Here is a 15684-nt window from a genome sequence, read left to right on the forward strand (position 1 = left end):
CGAAGAGACTGGAAACCACAAACCGAATCAGATGAGATAGAAAGATTAGATGGAGAGATGATAGTAGTGGATGTTGGGTCGACTACTACGGAAAGATCAGTTGGGGTTTTGCCGAATAAATCTGGAGACACAAGAACGAGAGTCGAAGCTGAAGTCGAAGCCGAAGACTGGGAGCTCGTTAGCGTCAATGTCGTTGCGTATCGTGGGTCGCCGAAAGTTGAACAAAGTAATAGCTACCTAAAAGAAAATAAACATAATGGTCTTTAGATATGATCCGACAGTGTATACAAATGACGACTTGCCTAGAATCCCCTAAACCTCCTCGCCGCTACTACTGCCACACGCGGGATCAGATAATGGTCGCCGGTGTCCACAAGTTCTAAACCCCAAAGTAAGCCAAACTGTAGAGTTGGTTAGCGCGTAATTGATTTCAAACATATGTGTGCGTGTGTGTATCGCAAGTCACGTGGAGCACAAATAAACAGCACAGCCGTCATTTCAGCATCAGCTCAACTAGGAATGCCGTAATGTTTCAACCTATTCCCACTTGTCAATGTTATATGCGGCCTCATAGCCCTGATCTAATAAACTGATCTCAAAGCAAAAAGGTAAGCACCTGAACTGGCTCCACCCGAACCTACTCTTTTTGTAGCTTAGATGATGATAATTTCGCAACCGGTGTATTTATCCATCTTGGTCTGTTGCGACGTATCTGTGGCGTCAGTCAGTAGGAAACCTACCATAGCGCGGTGCAATCGGAGCATTGTCTGATAGAAACTAGCTCCATAGGATCTTGGTCGTAACCCATGGGAGCTGATTGGATAAGAACCTTGCTGTAATTGGCTCACGGCGCAAGCCTCGTGGTTGCGAAACCACTTCCTATCGCCCTCGAATTAGGATCGTTCAAAACTTGGCATAACTCCTAGCTACCATCGAACCACGATATTATAGCTCTATCCGCCTTTGTGTGCCGAATGCCACTTGGGCTTACTATTAACCAAAGATCGGCTTGCCACCACTTTTACGATTTCATCCTTTTCAATTCACATCAAGCGCGCGTTGGAGATAAGCTGCCATCTTCCGCGTGCTCCGGATTCCGGTGACTGAATGAATAAATAGCATTGCGCCAACGATATAGCATATGCACCCTATTTCATTACTTAGCGGAAATGCTGGCTTGAAATGGTAGTTACATCCACGCGTACCTTTCGAAGCACAGATGAGACACATTAACGCATACAATCCATGTGATCAGGTCATATGAGTGACATAAGTCATTCCTGAAGACTCACAATCAACACACACACCGAAGTAAGACCTCTCACATAATCTGGATGTTGATTTCATTGGATGAATGTATAATGACACTATAGTTGTATGCTGAACTGTATTCGAGACAAAACTGGATGTAAAAAAAGACAAGAGTGAAACGTACACTTCGCACCACAAGTCCCAAATAATTAAAGATGAAAACCGCATAAAAAATAATGAGTGATCTGCTAGTAAGGATCGGCATAATCGTACACTCCATTGTCAGACTCTAGGGTGTGCCGGCAGCATCCCTACCCGAGGAATGCAAAACGCGCACGCTAGTCGTTCCCAAATAGGACACATACGTACTAGCATTATGATCCACCTCGCTCTCCCCGGTCCCCGGTCGGGGCTCAGGCGAAGGACTAAATGTGACCGCTCGGCGATCCTGAACGTCCGCGGCGGCGTTGTCACTCCATCCCTGAGAGTTAGTGGGCCCCCACTCTCCTCGCTTCTGGGTTGTGTCGGCGGTTCGAGTGCTTTCTTGATCGTCTTCTGGTACTAATGAAATAGTTCTTAGTCTCGAACCATTCTCGAGGTCGGAATCATCGAGAACTCGTTGCTTCTGATCTCGCTCCTCGAGCTCTATTCGCAAAAGCACACACAATGCGTATAAGTGAATAACCCAATGAAGGGATGCGGATCATAGATCTTACCATGAGCCTCTTGATCTTCAATCTCATGGTCCGTATGTGTGACCACATGAGTCGCAACTTGGATGTTCACAGTGTCACGACCCTGGTTGTACGTTGTTCGGCGGGTTGGGTCTCGCGAATTGCTCTGAGACGAAGTGTGATCTGGGCCTTCCTACAAATGATGCGAGCAATTTCAGCATTAATCGAACACCGGCGTCACTAATCACTCACGTAAACATTGACTCCAGTCCCGGTAGCGACTTTAACCATAAGTTTGGACATGCACATTTCGATTTCAAGCTGAATTCTCCAATGTGTCAACTGATATTTCACGTAACACTCGTGAGCAACCTACCTTGACCATATATGCAACCGGGTGAAATTGCATGCTAAGTAATTAAAATTAATATGTCGGATCTCAGCCTCGGTCGAGGTACCCCAAACGGATCTTACTTACTATACAAAGTCGTTTCGGTAGCTCATCATCCCGATGATAAGTACGTCCATGGACAGTGAAACCATGATAATCTTTTCGTTGAACTTGACTAGTTTGTCATATTTCTTCAGCTGTGAAGGTTGTCAGTATCCTTGAAACATGTAGGGGGCAACAGACGCATGCGTACACCCATGGCAACAAGACGCTTCCTGATGATACGAATAAACATGTAGTTGAGAATGGCGTCGGTGATGAGATACAAAACTTTCTGCAATTTGTTTGTAAGCGACAGCTCAGCCTGTCGGAGGTGTACACGTACCTCTGTATGGTCCCAGTACAAGTTAATAACGCGGTATCTATCCGAGATTTGAAGTTTAGCCGGAACCCATATACAGTAGACTGTGATATTGATAGCAGTGATCCATGCGCCAATGATGAATTTGAGCCAAAACTACAAACCATAACCGTATTCAGCCACCACGTCTCACAAGACAAATACACCTATTGTTCGAGACCGAGCTCACCTTTCGCGAAGGAGTGGGAAGCAGAATGCATATACGATTCACGATAATTTGGAGTAAGAACTGGACCTGGAATGCCCACATGCTACGTTACAGCCGCATTTAATCAACCGAAGTCGCTCGCGTGGGAATGTTTACTTACGTCAAAATCCAAAAGTAGAACCAGAACGAGTACTCTATTATTCCGCACAAATAGAGCCAGCATATTATAGCGAACACAGTGCAACTTTTCAAGGTGTTAGTTGATCGTAGTTGTGGATGTAGCTAAATGCATTGCCACATACACTAAAATTTCAAGCCAGCACATGATAATGTAGGCGCTCCATCGGCGTGTCTTTTGTGTCTGTCTAATTGCGTGCCACACGACAAAATAGCCAAAGCCGATCTAGGATCAGAGGCACAAGAGTCAATTGAGTTGAAAGTTATCACGACGGTCACAAGGTCACGCACAGTAAAGCCAAAAGCCAAGGTGGCCAGCCTCATATCTCCATCCGTGATCGGCAGGGGCACGACGGGCTTTTCCGTCTCAAATGTCGGCCACATGGCGGGTCGATGAAGACGGGGGAGGAGAGGTGTTAGGAGGATCCAGAAAGATAACCGCGCATTGCACACAACAGGGGGTGATATATGTACGTTGGTCGAATATCAATATTGCCGAGTCGATCTGTTTGAAATCTCTCCAGCGAACAAATCAAATGGATAATTTGATAGGGTTGGGTTGAAAGATTCCATGTGACGCATCGGGGTATCGCGAACTGGGACCACAGATTCCGAAATAGGGTCCTCGGGGTTAAGCGGTAGTGGACTAGGCTAGGGAGTGGGACAAATGGAGTGATTACTAAGACCGTATCCCTCATTCGATCAGGAGCATTCGCAACACGCCGCAATAGAGATAGCTAAATCTCAGTTACAAACGGGTCGACTCGGATACCGTGGTGCGTGTTTTATCTAGATACTGTACACGGCCTCGCGTGCGAACTGAATAGAAACTGACAGCTCCACCGCCCGGCCCGGGTACATTTTCATGGTGGATAAACTTTGACGATGACAGGTTTCTTCGATCCGAGCCACCCGCCCCCCGCTCTCCCCGCGGCAACCGCAGAAATTAATCGAATTCAGAACACAGAACTCAGCAATCCGGGGTATCAGTTCGAGTCGCACATCAAGGCATCTATCGAGCCACCGGTCCCGCCAGGCACCAGCTCTGCGCGCGTCGGTCTGTTGCAAACTTTCACCTCTGACAGGTAGATCGGTATTTCATGTCCGGCACACATGGGAATGGCCAGATACCAAATTCAAACTATTCGAGTGGATCCATGTGGATACTTTAGTGGTGAGACATCGAACTGGCATAAGCATCTTGGAGTGTGGTGCCTTACAACGAGCCAGTTATATTTAAGCATAGTCTGAGAAATACACTAACATTGATACAAATCCAATAATTATCATCACCATCACACATGTACCCAATTGAACGCCCTCATCTCTTAGTATGAGATGCTGGCGTAAACTGGCCGAATCATGATGACAACAAGCTCAAGATCATTTTTCACATGTTTGTATCGCTTCGAGATTAAAACAGGGAAGCCTCTTCGAAGATCGAAACCTTGGCAAATAAGTGTCGAACATGCCCATATTCAGACTCAGCAATGTAGTAAAATTTCAAGCCACAAGAACAGTGGTCTGTGTGGGGATCAAGCGAATATGGATCCTTGTGCAAATCCGGAAGTACTCAGGAAGCGGGTGGCAGTGTTGATCGCCGTAGGATGGCAGTCAGACCTGAAAATAGTGAAAGTATGTATAAATCTGAAACTACATGTACGACTCGGTCTGGGCGATCATCGAACTTGATCGCTGCGCATCATTGTTATCGGTGAAATTCCAGCCCTGCTCCTGAGCGCGCCAGAGTGTACACACATGGTAGTGTGTGGCGCTTGACGGGCGAGAAGCTTATAACCTTTCGTCAGGAGAATAGCGGCCGGCTCCAAGTGTATATACTTGTACAAATCCAGACCACTGTATGTCCGGTTGTAAAGTACTCAGCCAGACCAAGAAGCCGCGTTTTGAGTTTTCGACTCTTTGCAGAAATAAACTAAGCCCTTTCAAATGAGTGGTCGAAGGTAAAAAGCTAACCCGGAAGCCTAACGTGATTCGATATACATGTGAGAAGGTTGAAAGAAAGAAAGCGATACAGACGGCCAGTATATACAACATAATCAGGTCCCATATGAAAAGAGAGAGAGAGAGAGCGATGTGAGATGTGAGATGAGAGATGTAAGGAGAGTACAATTTTGGTATCAAATGCTATGAGAATAATGATGATGTGAAAATAACGAACCGGGGAAATGTGGCCCAACTGAAAAAGAGACGAAGCTGCGAAAGTTCAGCCTTGTGGTGAACGATATCCGCACACCGCCACCAAGTTCTTATGATATAGGCCCCGACGTGGATCCAACACTTCGCAATTGACCATCGTTGGGCCGGCCGAGCTGTGCTTTGACAAAGCTAATATGTTCATTCAATTCTTGACCCGACAGTACGTCCCAGTTTCCATCGGGCTGCATCACCCACCGGCGGTACGGTGGCATGGTGATTACGCGCAGAGTCTTGCACTGTTGAGCGAGTTTTTCGACCACTTCTTGCTCCGCACCCTTTTTTGCGAACGCAGTCCTGTGGAAAACCGTCACGTCACGCGAATTCAGATGGAGTTCCCGGAGATCCGTGAAATGCTCCAAGCCCTCGACCTTGGTTACAACATTAGCTCGAACAAAGCAATGGAAATGTGAATAAAATAAAACACACCTGGTTAATGAAACCTACAAATCGATCGCGCTTAAAGTTGGCGAGTACGTGTAGTTTGAGAACTTCAAGTTGGGGCATGGCCTTTGCAATAACCTCCATGGCATGCCAGTTTGCCACAACCACATGGCATTGGAAGGAGCGCAACGAAGAGCCATTGGCTTTGAGTACGCTCAAATCTTCAAAATGTTCATGCAGGAGGATCGGTGATGCGATAGTAGCATGCGTAATCGGTTCCACTGGTTCCTTGGTTTCCTGGCTTCGCTCATCTGTATCTTGGAGCAAATCTCCAAGGACCGGTAATGACCCTGTAAAACTGCGCAAATGGGGTGCGTCGGCACGATCAAGCGTGAATCCTTGTTGTGAGGTATCCGTAAATTGATCGGCTCTGAGGGTAGGCCACAGTCGTAGCTCGGTCAGATTGGGGTGGGCACGGACGAGCTCGGGGACGACGCTGAGAGAATCGTCAGGGATAACTTGCATCAGAGTAAGCCTGCGCAGATTCTCCACTGGATTTTCAGCAATTTGTTGAAGGTGATGAGGAAGAATAGCCCGTCCCCAAATATTCATGTCGACCAAATTTGGCATATGTGCTATCGCGTCGGCCTGTAATTTGGACAATTCCTCCGCTTTGTTCGACCGTAACCGCTTGGCACCGCCAGCGGGATCGAATCGAAGCACAGCCTTTCCCAATTCCGGATTTCGCAAGATGAGTCTACACGCGGCAGCCGAGCGTTTCGAGGACTTGTCCGCATGGAAGTTGAGAGTTTCGAAAAGGAGTGGGTGGAGTTGCTTGTAGAAGAACTTATTGACCCGTATAAGTCGAACAACGTCCGACAAGGGGCAAAGATAAAATATGTACAAGAGAATTTCAAAGGGGAGTCGGACTATGGGTTCGGTCTGAGTTTGTTTCTGGGATCGAGACAACTAGGACACCGCCGTGAGTAACTGACGCGGGCGGGCGCTTCCCGCAGACGATGAGGTGGCTTCTTATAACTTACCAAGCTACGCAGAGCGACCATATACCTCATGGCGTACGGTGTACCTTCCTAACGCTCGGGATAAATGATAATATATATCTCTACTTGAAAGAATTGACTGTTGATGTCAGTCGATGGCAACGAGGAAAGAACATCGAGATATATAGCCTTACCAATAAACAAAGGGTCCGCTTGGGACGTAAATAATCGTTAGACACAAATATTAAAGTCAACAGGGAGGCTCAAGTAGAGTGGAAGTAAGAAGTTGGCCGGACGTTGAGGTTGGGAACGAGGTGGAAGCATGCCGTTAGGACCGATACTGATAGGGACTGATTACGTAACAAACACACGCGTGCCTGATCATGAAACGTAGAAAGGTTACTTTAAACTGGACTCATGTCAACAAGCACCGAATTTGCCCATGAAATAAGAGGTCAACTGGAGGATGGGCTACCATATTAGTGATACTACGCACGAAGAAATCGTTACTATTGCAGGGCAACCACGAGGTTTATGGCTGGGTATCTATATTGGATAAAATATACTCGGAATGGGAGGTTTTAGGAAATCAAAGTGCTTTATGTCGCCAATCGGCTGAATCGTTTAACGCTCTTCGTAGATAGTTGCTCTTGATTGCGGGTGTGATATGCAGGGTAACATTGGCTGATTTAGGTGTCTCCTATAATACTTACGAATAAGTCAACTCTAATTCGTAGAATCAAAAATAAAATACAAAACGCCTCATCCACGATTCGCTCATCCTCGTGTAGCTGAAATTAGGCCAAATTCAGGTATTACTTGAGATCGAGAGCTTGGCGGCTGGGCGTATCGATGGATTATGCGAATCTAGAGGGACCTGTATAAGCAGTCTTGGCCATCCGGCCCCTTTATGTCTTTGTCAATTTCTTATACCAGAGTAAAACCCGAGTGCACTTATTTGTACACTGGACGTCTGGGACATTACTTAGCCACAAGTAGGCCGATAGTTTGGTGTGAATATTGTGTATCGTAAAACCCACGTTGCTTTATCTGCCCATCGCGAGCCTGAGGCTATCCCACTATTAGGCAAAATCCCAAAGGACATGGTCGGGTGATTGCGTTCACTCATCAGATTGAACACCAGCTCCTACTGTGAACGGCCAATATCCTACATCCGTGTTTATTGGTTGAGGCCCAGGCAAAATGGACACCATCACAAGAGAACGGGACCCCGGTAATTGCATCTCCATACCTTGACATTGCATCCAACACGTTTATCCAGGATCCCGTGGCCGACCAGACACAACAAGGGTTCCCTTCAGAGGAGAGCGTCACTGACGTCACAATTTCAGTTTATCCTTCCAATGCGCCCAGAGCAATTCCGTCGGTCTGTGCATCCCACACGCATATAGTCGCATTAGGTGTGCCAGAGAATACTCAAGTGTCATTTGCAGGCCAGTGAACCGAATCGGCCTGATTGATCAGGATATTGATTGAGCGAACCAAGTAACGCCTTTCCGTTACTGAGGCCCTAAAGTCAACGGATAGTCTCATCGTCTGGGATAAGACCGAGCGCATAATGTTGAGCAAAGATTTAAAGAACCGAAATCAAGTCATATGGCCTTTGAGTGGACCGAAAAATGGATCAATATGGTTTGGGCATTTCAGGCAATATGGTTGGATCAGCAGTGCTACAATTCATTGTGTAGCATATTAATGGATCGACAATAAGCCGGGTGCCACAACTGTGAGCCCAAGAGCAATTTATCCATTTTGTGTGGCCCATATGCGAATAGTCATATAGCTCCAGCCATAAAGGTGGGTGCCATTGTGTTTCCCACACTGGACGTATGTGTTGGGATTACCAAGACTATCAAGGTGTCGCCCCAGTATTCAAGTGTTCCAGAAAAATGTTGCACCGTTCCCAGATCCAGAAGTAACGTACGAGTCATGAGGAGAGACTGATGTACACAACTCAAGTCGCACAACTCTGGGTTCGGGGGATTCTGCGGTAGTGAGTGCATTACATTTTGAGCTTCAAGCGCACTGCCGATAATGGCCGCTATAAGGTGTTTGATGTAATGTGGTTTCTCAAAATGCTATGAGAATGTCAGCGCCCTGATCGCATCGCAGTCAGATCTACCACACGAATGCGGCTTACAGTACTCTTACCTAAGCAGAATTCGTACCCGTGGTGCAAATAATGTAAAGCCCGGGATTCGTGGCCTGTTGTCTGCGATTGAATATAGGTGACTTCAACTCGATGCATTTATACAAAACTACTGCAGCGCGTAGTATCGACCGGAGAACGTCTCAAAGATTAATAGGAACTATCATGTGAAGACGTAGGCTACGATTCCATTCCGTGGTGAGAGGGTTTCCTCTCATTAGCATCGATGCTGGGAGCCAAAAAAATCTCTCAGAATAAAGCTTAGCACCAATGTGTTACATGTGATACTTCCGGGGAGAAACCATGCTCTATTGATTGTCGGGGTGTGGTTGGGTCGGGCATGGTTCGCCCGGATCTCCGAACAAGTCATGTTCCCTAGGGTCATAGCGCGTCTCGCCAGACCAGATGGCCAATCGAAATCCAGAGAAAGGGTGATGAATCTCCATCGTACAGGTCATCGGACCGTGTCGGGCATCAATACATGCTGCAACTTGGTTACCCCATTACAAAATCAAGGGGATATATACGTATACCTCTAGTCCTTCTACCCGATGTAGTCTCGGATTGGAATTCTCTGGATATAAAGCGCCTCGTCCCACGAGAGTCTGTGAATAGAGCCGACTCCGGTATATTGCAGTATTCACTTAGGACCCATTACTTCCACCGAATTCGAATCGAAACGTTATCCTGACCATAATGCCTCGCACTCTGAAATGGGGGGCTGGTCTCTCAATAGTCTTACATTCGATTCCCAGCCTAGTACTTCCCCCTGGGGTTGCCATTCTTGCTCAAAATGTTCTTTCTAGAGCGACATTGACCGGCTCTTCGCCCTGGGTTTTGAAGGAGTTTTTGGGACTCCCTACGATTATACAGACTGCGATCCTTTGGATGACTTTTGTTTTCTCCCGCAAGGTGATGAAAGAGTATCAGCGTCAGGCCGACCGTAAACGCCTTGGCCCAGATGTAATTGAGGTGCCTCGTGTGAAACTCAATTGGCCGTGGAATCTGGACCTTATTTCGTTTGTGATGCACAGTCGAGAAACAGGTGCGTCGTGTTAATACTCCGGAACCAAAGATTTAAGGGTATGCGACTAGATTATTGTACGGCACCGTGGGCCAAGCTTTCCAAGAAATACGGCTACACGTTCAACCTACGGCTTTTTGGCGAGGACCAGGTTAGTTTCATTCATTTCAGCGTCGCTCGTAGCTCAATCTAGTATCGCCACAAGATCATGACTTTTGAGCCAGAAAACATTAAAGCAGTTTTGAGCACTGATTTTAATAATTTTGAGAAAGGTGGGGAGACCGATAGAGTTCTCTGTCTTTCGTCTTGACGTTTGGACAGGGACGCTATTCCGAGGAAAAATGGATACAGTTTTGGGGAAGGGTGTTTTTAATGCCGATGGTTAAGTGCCGCATTTTCTTTTTGATATCTTTGACTTATCACCACTTTAATCAGGGGACATGTGGAAGTTCCATCGCGGCATGTCCCGACCCTATTTCTCTCGCGACCGCATTTCTCACTTTGATAATTTTGCCCGACATTCTGACCTTGCCATATCCAAGATCTTATCCCGGCTCAATGAGCCAGCCCGGCCAGGACAACCTATCGCAGTGGACTTTCAAGACCTGGTCGCCCGATTCACTCTTGATTCAGGAACCGAATTCCTGTTCGGCGCGGATGTTCGCTCGTTAGATTCTACCCTCCCCTATCCTCACGAAAAGCCCAAGGACAATAGTGCCTCGTTTGCAGCGGCTTTTGGACGGGCCCAAGAATCTCTGACTTATCGCCTTGCACTGGGCCACCTTTGGTCTTGGATGGAGCTTTTCTGGGACCGAACGAAGCAAGACATGGATGTTATTGATGCGTACATCACACCGCTTTTAAGGCAAAAATTGGACAGAAAGCGTATTTCAGGTCTCAACCGAAATTCCAAAGCAGAATTTGAGAACATTAGTACAGATGGGATGGAAGAAGCAGAGGATACTCTTCTAGATCATCTGGTGCAGTTTACTGATGGTAAGCGTTCACCGTGCGCATATATGCATATATCTGAGATGAAAATAGACATATCGGTAATCAAGGATGAGTTAATCAATATTCTAGTAGCCGCAAGAGACACAGTGCGTATCAAGTAACCCTTTTACCTCGAGCACTCACTCACTCTTATTAGACCGCTGCAACTTTGACTTTCGCCGTGTATATCCTAGCCGAAAATCCCAAGATAATGGATAAGCTCCGGAGCGAGGTCCTTGGTCGCTTGGGAACATCCAACCATCCTACACCCGAGGACTTTAAAGAAATGAAGTACTTGAGGGCCGTAATCAACGAGACTCTGAGGTTCATTTTATAGACTTTGGGTGGTATTCACGTTTCAAATTAACCTGTGATTGGATAGGTTGTTCCCTGCCGTACCTGTGAGTGAGCGGACCGCGGTCAAATCTACAGTGCTGAATTCGGGCGAAAAGAAGTATTATGTTCCCGCTGGAGCAACGTACGCATTTCCTTTGAATCGATATTGGGGTATCTGTTATTGACAAAGCTTCTTTCAGAATACCGTATTCGGTACTCCACATGCACAGACGCAAGGATCTTTGGGGTGTATGTTCTCAACCTAAGACCTACCTCGTACTGATCTGATATTATCGTAGCCCGACGCAGACGAATTCGATCCCGAGCGATGGTTGGACGACAGGTTGAAAAAATATGTAACCCCAAATCCGTTCATTTTCCTCCCATTCAACGCCGGTCCCCGAATCGTAAGTACTACCTGTTCTATAAGTTAGATGACTGAATCCTAACGAATGTACTTGTAGTGCCTTGGCCAACAGTTTGCTTACAAGTGGGTCGAAGCTCTTATGCACATATCTATTACAAAGCACTTGTTTAACATGTCTTTTTCCGTCCAGCGAGACATCGTACTTTCTCTCGCGTCTGCTTCAAAGAGTCGAGTCCTTTGAACTTGTTCCCGAAGCTTATCCAGCGGGGACGTTACCTCCGGCCGATTGGAAGAACGGGGAGGGCCGGAAGGTATACGAGAAGATTTGGCCCAAGAGCCATTTGACGATTTATTGCAATGTGAGTAGCCGGTATCTTAAACTTCATCTTAGTACGTACTGATGTGTGATATAGGGAGGGCTCTGGATTAGAATGAAAGAGGCAAGTTTACTGGTGGAGGAGTAGTAGTACTTCAGCAAGGTTACAAGTAAAGAACTCGACTGGTAGTATTCGGAAATTTACGATGAATTTGCAGAGGGGGTTGTAACCCCGAAATTGGTCCATATATGTAGCCAAGGAACAGCATGGCGTGAAATGCACATGTACCATTTGCTTGTCAGTACAGATGATCCCAACCAATTCAAGAAAACACACATCATCCATCTTGAGAAAGCATACTTCCTTCAGAAGTCGAGGATATATGCAGCACTCTAAATCTAGCCATGACCAGAGGATGAGATGTGGTAGAAATAGCTCCGCCCTATGAGTTGAACTTCTCGTAAAACAGGTGCATTGTATAGCATGCAGGTTTCAGTTGACGTAGTTATGTAACAACTTATAACTTGGGTATCACGTGGAACGGATCTTTTGCGCCCCCAAGTGGTCCAAGCGGGGGCATTTCCGTCAAAAATTTCTCCCTATTTCTAGTTCTTAGGTCGCGGGGTGCAGGTACGATTCCGAGCGATTACCACATTGCGCTCGGACGGACACAAGCTCGGTGGGTGAGTGCGAAACAATGGAATATATGTGACGGTCGTATATAGCTACAATTTAATTTTGTACAGTTTCATGACAACAAACGTGGACAGTCGTTACTTGGAGGAGTCGAGGTACTCAGTGGGACCTCACGTTTTGAGCATTGTTGATGCAAAACGGGGTATGCGCACAGCCGGCCTTGAACTTGAGGGCCGCAGAAGCAGGCTTGACCTGGAGTGGCTTGGCAGTGGGAACACCCATGGCCTTGGCGATGCGGTCCGAGAGATCTTGGTCAACAGCAGCAAAGACGGACACTGTTCACCAAAATGTCAACTATTTTTTGGAGACCATTATTCCAGTATTGAACACTCACGTTGACGAGCCTTGATTTCCGCACTCTTGGCGCCGCCAAGATGGCCAGCAACGTTCTTGACGAACCGTTCTTTAGCGTCATCCTTCATAACCTTTTGCCACAACGCGCGTGGCTGCTCAAAGTCGACTATGAATACAGGCATTAAATCTGGGTCGTTCAGCAGTCTGCAGTGATCAAACTCACGCTCGGTCAACTCGCTCAAATCCAAAACTGCGGCTCCTTCAAAGATCTCGTGCCTCTTGGATATCCTGCCTTCTTTCTTGTACGTCAATGGCGCGAGTGAAGATTGGTAGTTTGGTCGGGCGCCCTGTGACGAAACGTTCATGAACCCGGCACGTTCTGGAGAGATTCCATATTAATATATGCTCTGGAGGTGCAGTTCACGGACTCACGGAAGTTAGCCACTGGACACAGCGGAGCGTTGACCGGAATCTGTTGGTAGTTGACTCCGAGTCTGTGACGATGAGTGTCGGGGTACGAGAACAACCTGCTCTGGAGGACTGGGTCTGCGCTTGGCTCGACACCAGGAACCAAGTGGGAAGGTGAGAAGGCTACTTGTTCAATCTCGTTAAAGTAGTTCTCTGGGTTCCTGTCAAGAACGAGGGTTCCGATTGGCTGCAGTGGGTAATCCTTGTGTGGCCAAATCTTGGTCAGATCGAGGATGTTGTAGCGGAAGCTCTCAGCTTGCTCAGGCGTCATGGTTTGCTATGGATCCAAGGTTATTCGAGACCAAGTCATTGAATAATGTTTTGCTTACGATAAAGACATCCCACTTTTGAGGTTCACCCTTCTCGATTGCCTCAAACAAATCTTGGGTACCGTAGTCAGGGTTAGAACCAGCGAGCTCGACTCCCGTTTCTTGAGTTAGGAACTGTCGATGTCTGTTAAAACCCGCTCTAGAACCAGCCGCATTTCACATACCTTGAAGCCGCCCTGCTTCCTGCAGTGAACCTGTACATAGTGGAAGTCGCCGTTCTCGTTGTACCATTTAAAGGTATGTCCAGAGTATCCGTGCTGGTGCCTGTATCCGTCTGGAATGCCACGGTCGCCAAAGAGAATCATGACTTGGTGGATACTCTCGGGGTTCTGGCTGAGATAATCCCAGAACATATCCGCATCCTTGAGATTTGTCTGCGGGTCACGCTTCTGGGTGTGGATAAAGTGGGGGAACTTGGCGGGATCGCGGATGAAGAAGACCGGAGTGTTGTTGAAGACCCAATCCCAGTTTCCTTCCTCGGTGCGAACCTTGATTGAGAAACCACGGGGGTCACGAGCAGTGTCTGCCGAACCGGACTCGCCACCGACGGTGGAAAAGCGAGCGGTCACGGGGGCACGGTTGCCGACCTTGTTGAAGATGGCAGCACGGCAGATGTTAGAAATGTCATGGGTGACTTCAAAATATCCATGCGCTCCGGCCCCCTTGGCATGGACAACACGCTCTGGGATACGCTCGCGGTCAAAGTGAGCGAGGAGGTCAATGTGGTGGAAGTCTGTATATCCACAATTAATCAATATGGTGAATAATTCACAGCCAACAGCCACAGACCTTGCAGCAAGAGCGGGCCGTGTGGGCCAACACGCTGCGCCTCGTAAGGCTCGGGATAAGGAGCACCGTTGGATGTGGTGTAGACAGCACCGTCCTTGTTGTCGAGTACTTGCTGAGAGGGCATCGTGTAACAGAACTATGGAGATGAACAAAGAGCTCCCAGCGGTCATCTTATATGCACTGTCCCGATCTGGAAACATCATGAGCTCATATCGAAGCCCATATGACGTTAATGGCTGGACCACCTCGGGACCCGAGGCACACCCTGAGCTCACAACACCTATCCGCCCATTGGTCACTTTGCACCGCGGCTCCCGAGGCCTAGTCACGTGATATCCCGGTACTTGCCTTTTTAGCATTTGCGCCCACCCCGACTTGGGTGTTTCGTTTGTCGAAGTGCAGAGCCTGGGGTCATGTGTCGGTTTAACTATCGTCTCTTGGTCCTTTTCTATGTACGTTTTCCGCTCGCGAATGGAATTCTTCTTATATGCGCTAGCCTGGGCGTAGAAAATCACACTTCTAATGCTGCGGTAGGCACGAATTCACGCAACGTGTGAAAGACAAAAAACCATTACTAGTCTCTTGTTCTTTACAGACCTTCTTAACGAGGATGCCATATGACCTGAACTGAGATCCGAAGATAAATATATATGTGTCACAAGTGGCGTTTCCAGGAGTCTGAGCACTCACCAAGGGGCCGCAATCTTCACGCCGATCATCAAGGCAGATGACATCAGTGCCGCGGCCTACAGCAATCATATCATTTTGTCCCACGTCCTAGTCGTTTCATTTGCTAATTCTAAGAGGTATCTGCCCTTTCTAATACTATACTCAGGAATGTGACCTCGTGAACCGTCATTCAAGCACTCATTTGAAGATTCGGCGTTCTCCCACCTCAAGTTCATTTGGCCACATCATCTCAAAAATATGGTTCGTAAAGGAATATAATATACCGAGTTGACAATTTAGAGAACTAGTCGCACTACAAGCGGACAACATTGGTATGAATGATGATTTCATCTGGATGAGCTTTTTCAGGTGAGTGACAAGTCAGTCCTCAATTTCACGATCACTACCCCTGTCCTACTGAGAAACGTTCACATCATCGTATGACTCATTAAATGGCTATCCAAGAGACAAATACCAGGAATCGCTCAAGTCCAAACTCCCGAAAGAGTAGATCTAACCAAATGTCCGAGTCGCCGAAAGATGACACCGAGAGTGTGTGTGAGAGAGGAAG

At 47.3% G+C, this 15684-nt stretch overlaps 4 protein-coding genes across 4 annotated transcripts; 1 reads left to right on the forward strand and 3 right to left on the reverse strand.

The window, feature by feature from the left end:
* Nucleotides 1-1540: 1540 nt before the first annotated feature.
* RhiXN_05996 (uncharacterized protein) lies at nucleotides 1541-3446 on the reverse strand (the record flags this gene model as incomplete). The annotated part of the gene is made up of 12 exons (XM_043325812.1): nucleotides 1541-1562; nucleotides 1617-1896; nucleotides 1968-2118; nucleotides 2178-2246; nucleotides 2302-2335; nucleotides 2404-2513; nucleotides 2570-2650; nucleotides 2702-2833; nucleotides 2907-2988; nucleotides 3046-3129; nucleotides 3188-3288; nucleotides 3354-3446. The coding sequence occupies 12 exons, from the start codon at nucleotides 3444-3446 to the stop codon at nucleotides 1541-1543; spliced, it is 1239 nt and encodes a 412-aa protein (XP_043181244.1).
* A 1883-nt stretch (nucleotides 3447-5329) lies between these two features.
* On the reverse strand, nucleotides 5330-6733 carry RhiXN_05997 (F-box-like protein; the record flags this gene model as incomplete). Its single annotated transcript, XM_043325813.1, has 3 exons — nucleotides 5330-5647; nucleotides 5706-6629; nucleotides 6704-6733. The coding sequence occupies 3 exons, from the start codon at nucleotides 6731-6733 to the stop codon at nucleotides 5330-5332; spliced, it is 1272 nt and encodes a 423-aa protein (XP_043181245.1).
* Nucleotides 6734-9527: 2794 nt separating this feature from the next.
* RhiXN_05998 (cytochrome P450 family protein) lies at nucleotides 9528-12015 on the forward strand (the record flags this gene model as incomplete). The annotated part of the gene is made up of 14 exons (XM_043325814.1): nucleotides 9528-9876; nucleotides 9927-10006; nucleotides 10061-10127; nucleotides 10177-10236; nucleotides 10291-10851; nucleotides 10900-10955; nucleotides 11006-11172; nucleotides 11231-11249; nucleotides 11301-11326; nucleotides 11385-11433; nucleotides 11484-11591; nucleotides 11649-11674; nucleotides 11742-11910; nucleotides 11965-12015. The coding sequence occupies 14 exons, from the start codon at nucleotides 9528-9530 to the stop codon at nucleotides 12013-12015; spliced, it is 1788 nt and encodes a 595-aa protein (XP_043181246.1).
* A 648-nt stretch (nucleotides 12016-12663) lies between these two features.
* RhiXN_05999 (catalase) lies at nucleotides 12664-14568 on the reverse strand (the record flags this gene model as incomplete). The annotated part of the gene is made up of 7 exons (XM_043325815.1): nucleotides 12664-12839; nucleotides 12899-13024; nucleotides 13082-13237; nucleotides 13291-13603; nucleotides 13656-13769; nucleotides 13820-14388; nucleotides 14445-14568. The coding sequence occupies 7 exons, from the start codon at nucleotides 14566-14568 to the stop codon at nucleotides 12664-12666; spliced, it is 1578 nt and encodes a 525-aa protein (XP_043181247.1).
* Nucleotides 14569-15684: the final 1116 nt, after the last annotated feature.

This window comes from Rhizoctonia solani, chromosome 6, assembly GCF_016906535.1.
Source record: "Rhizoctonia solani chromosome 6, complete sequence".
NCBI classification, from domain to species: Eukaryota; Fungi; Basidiomycota; class Agaricomycetes; order Cantharellales; family Ceratobasidiaceae; genus Rhizoctonia; species Rhizoctonia solani.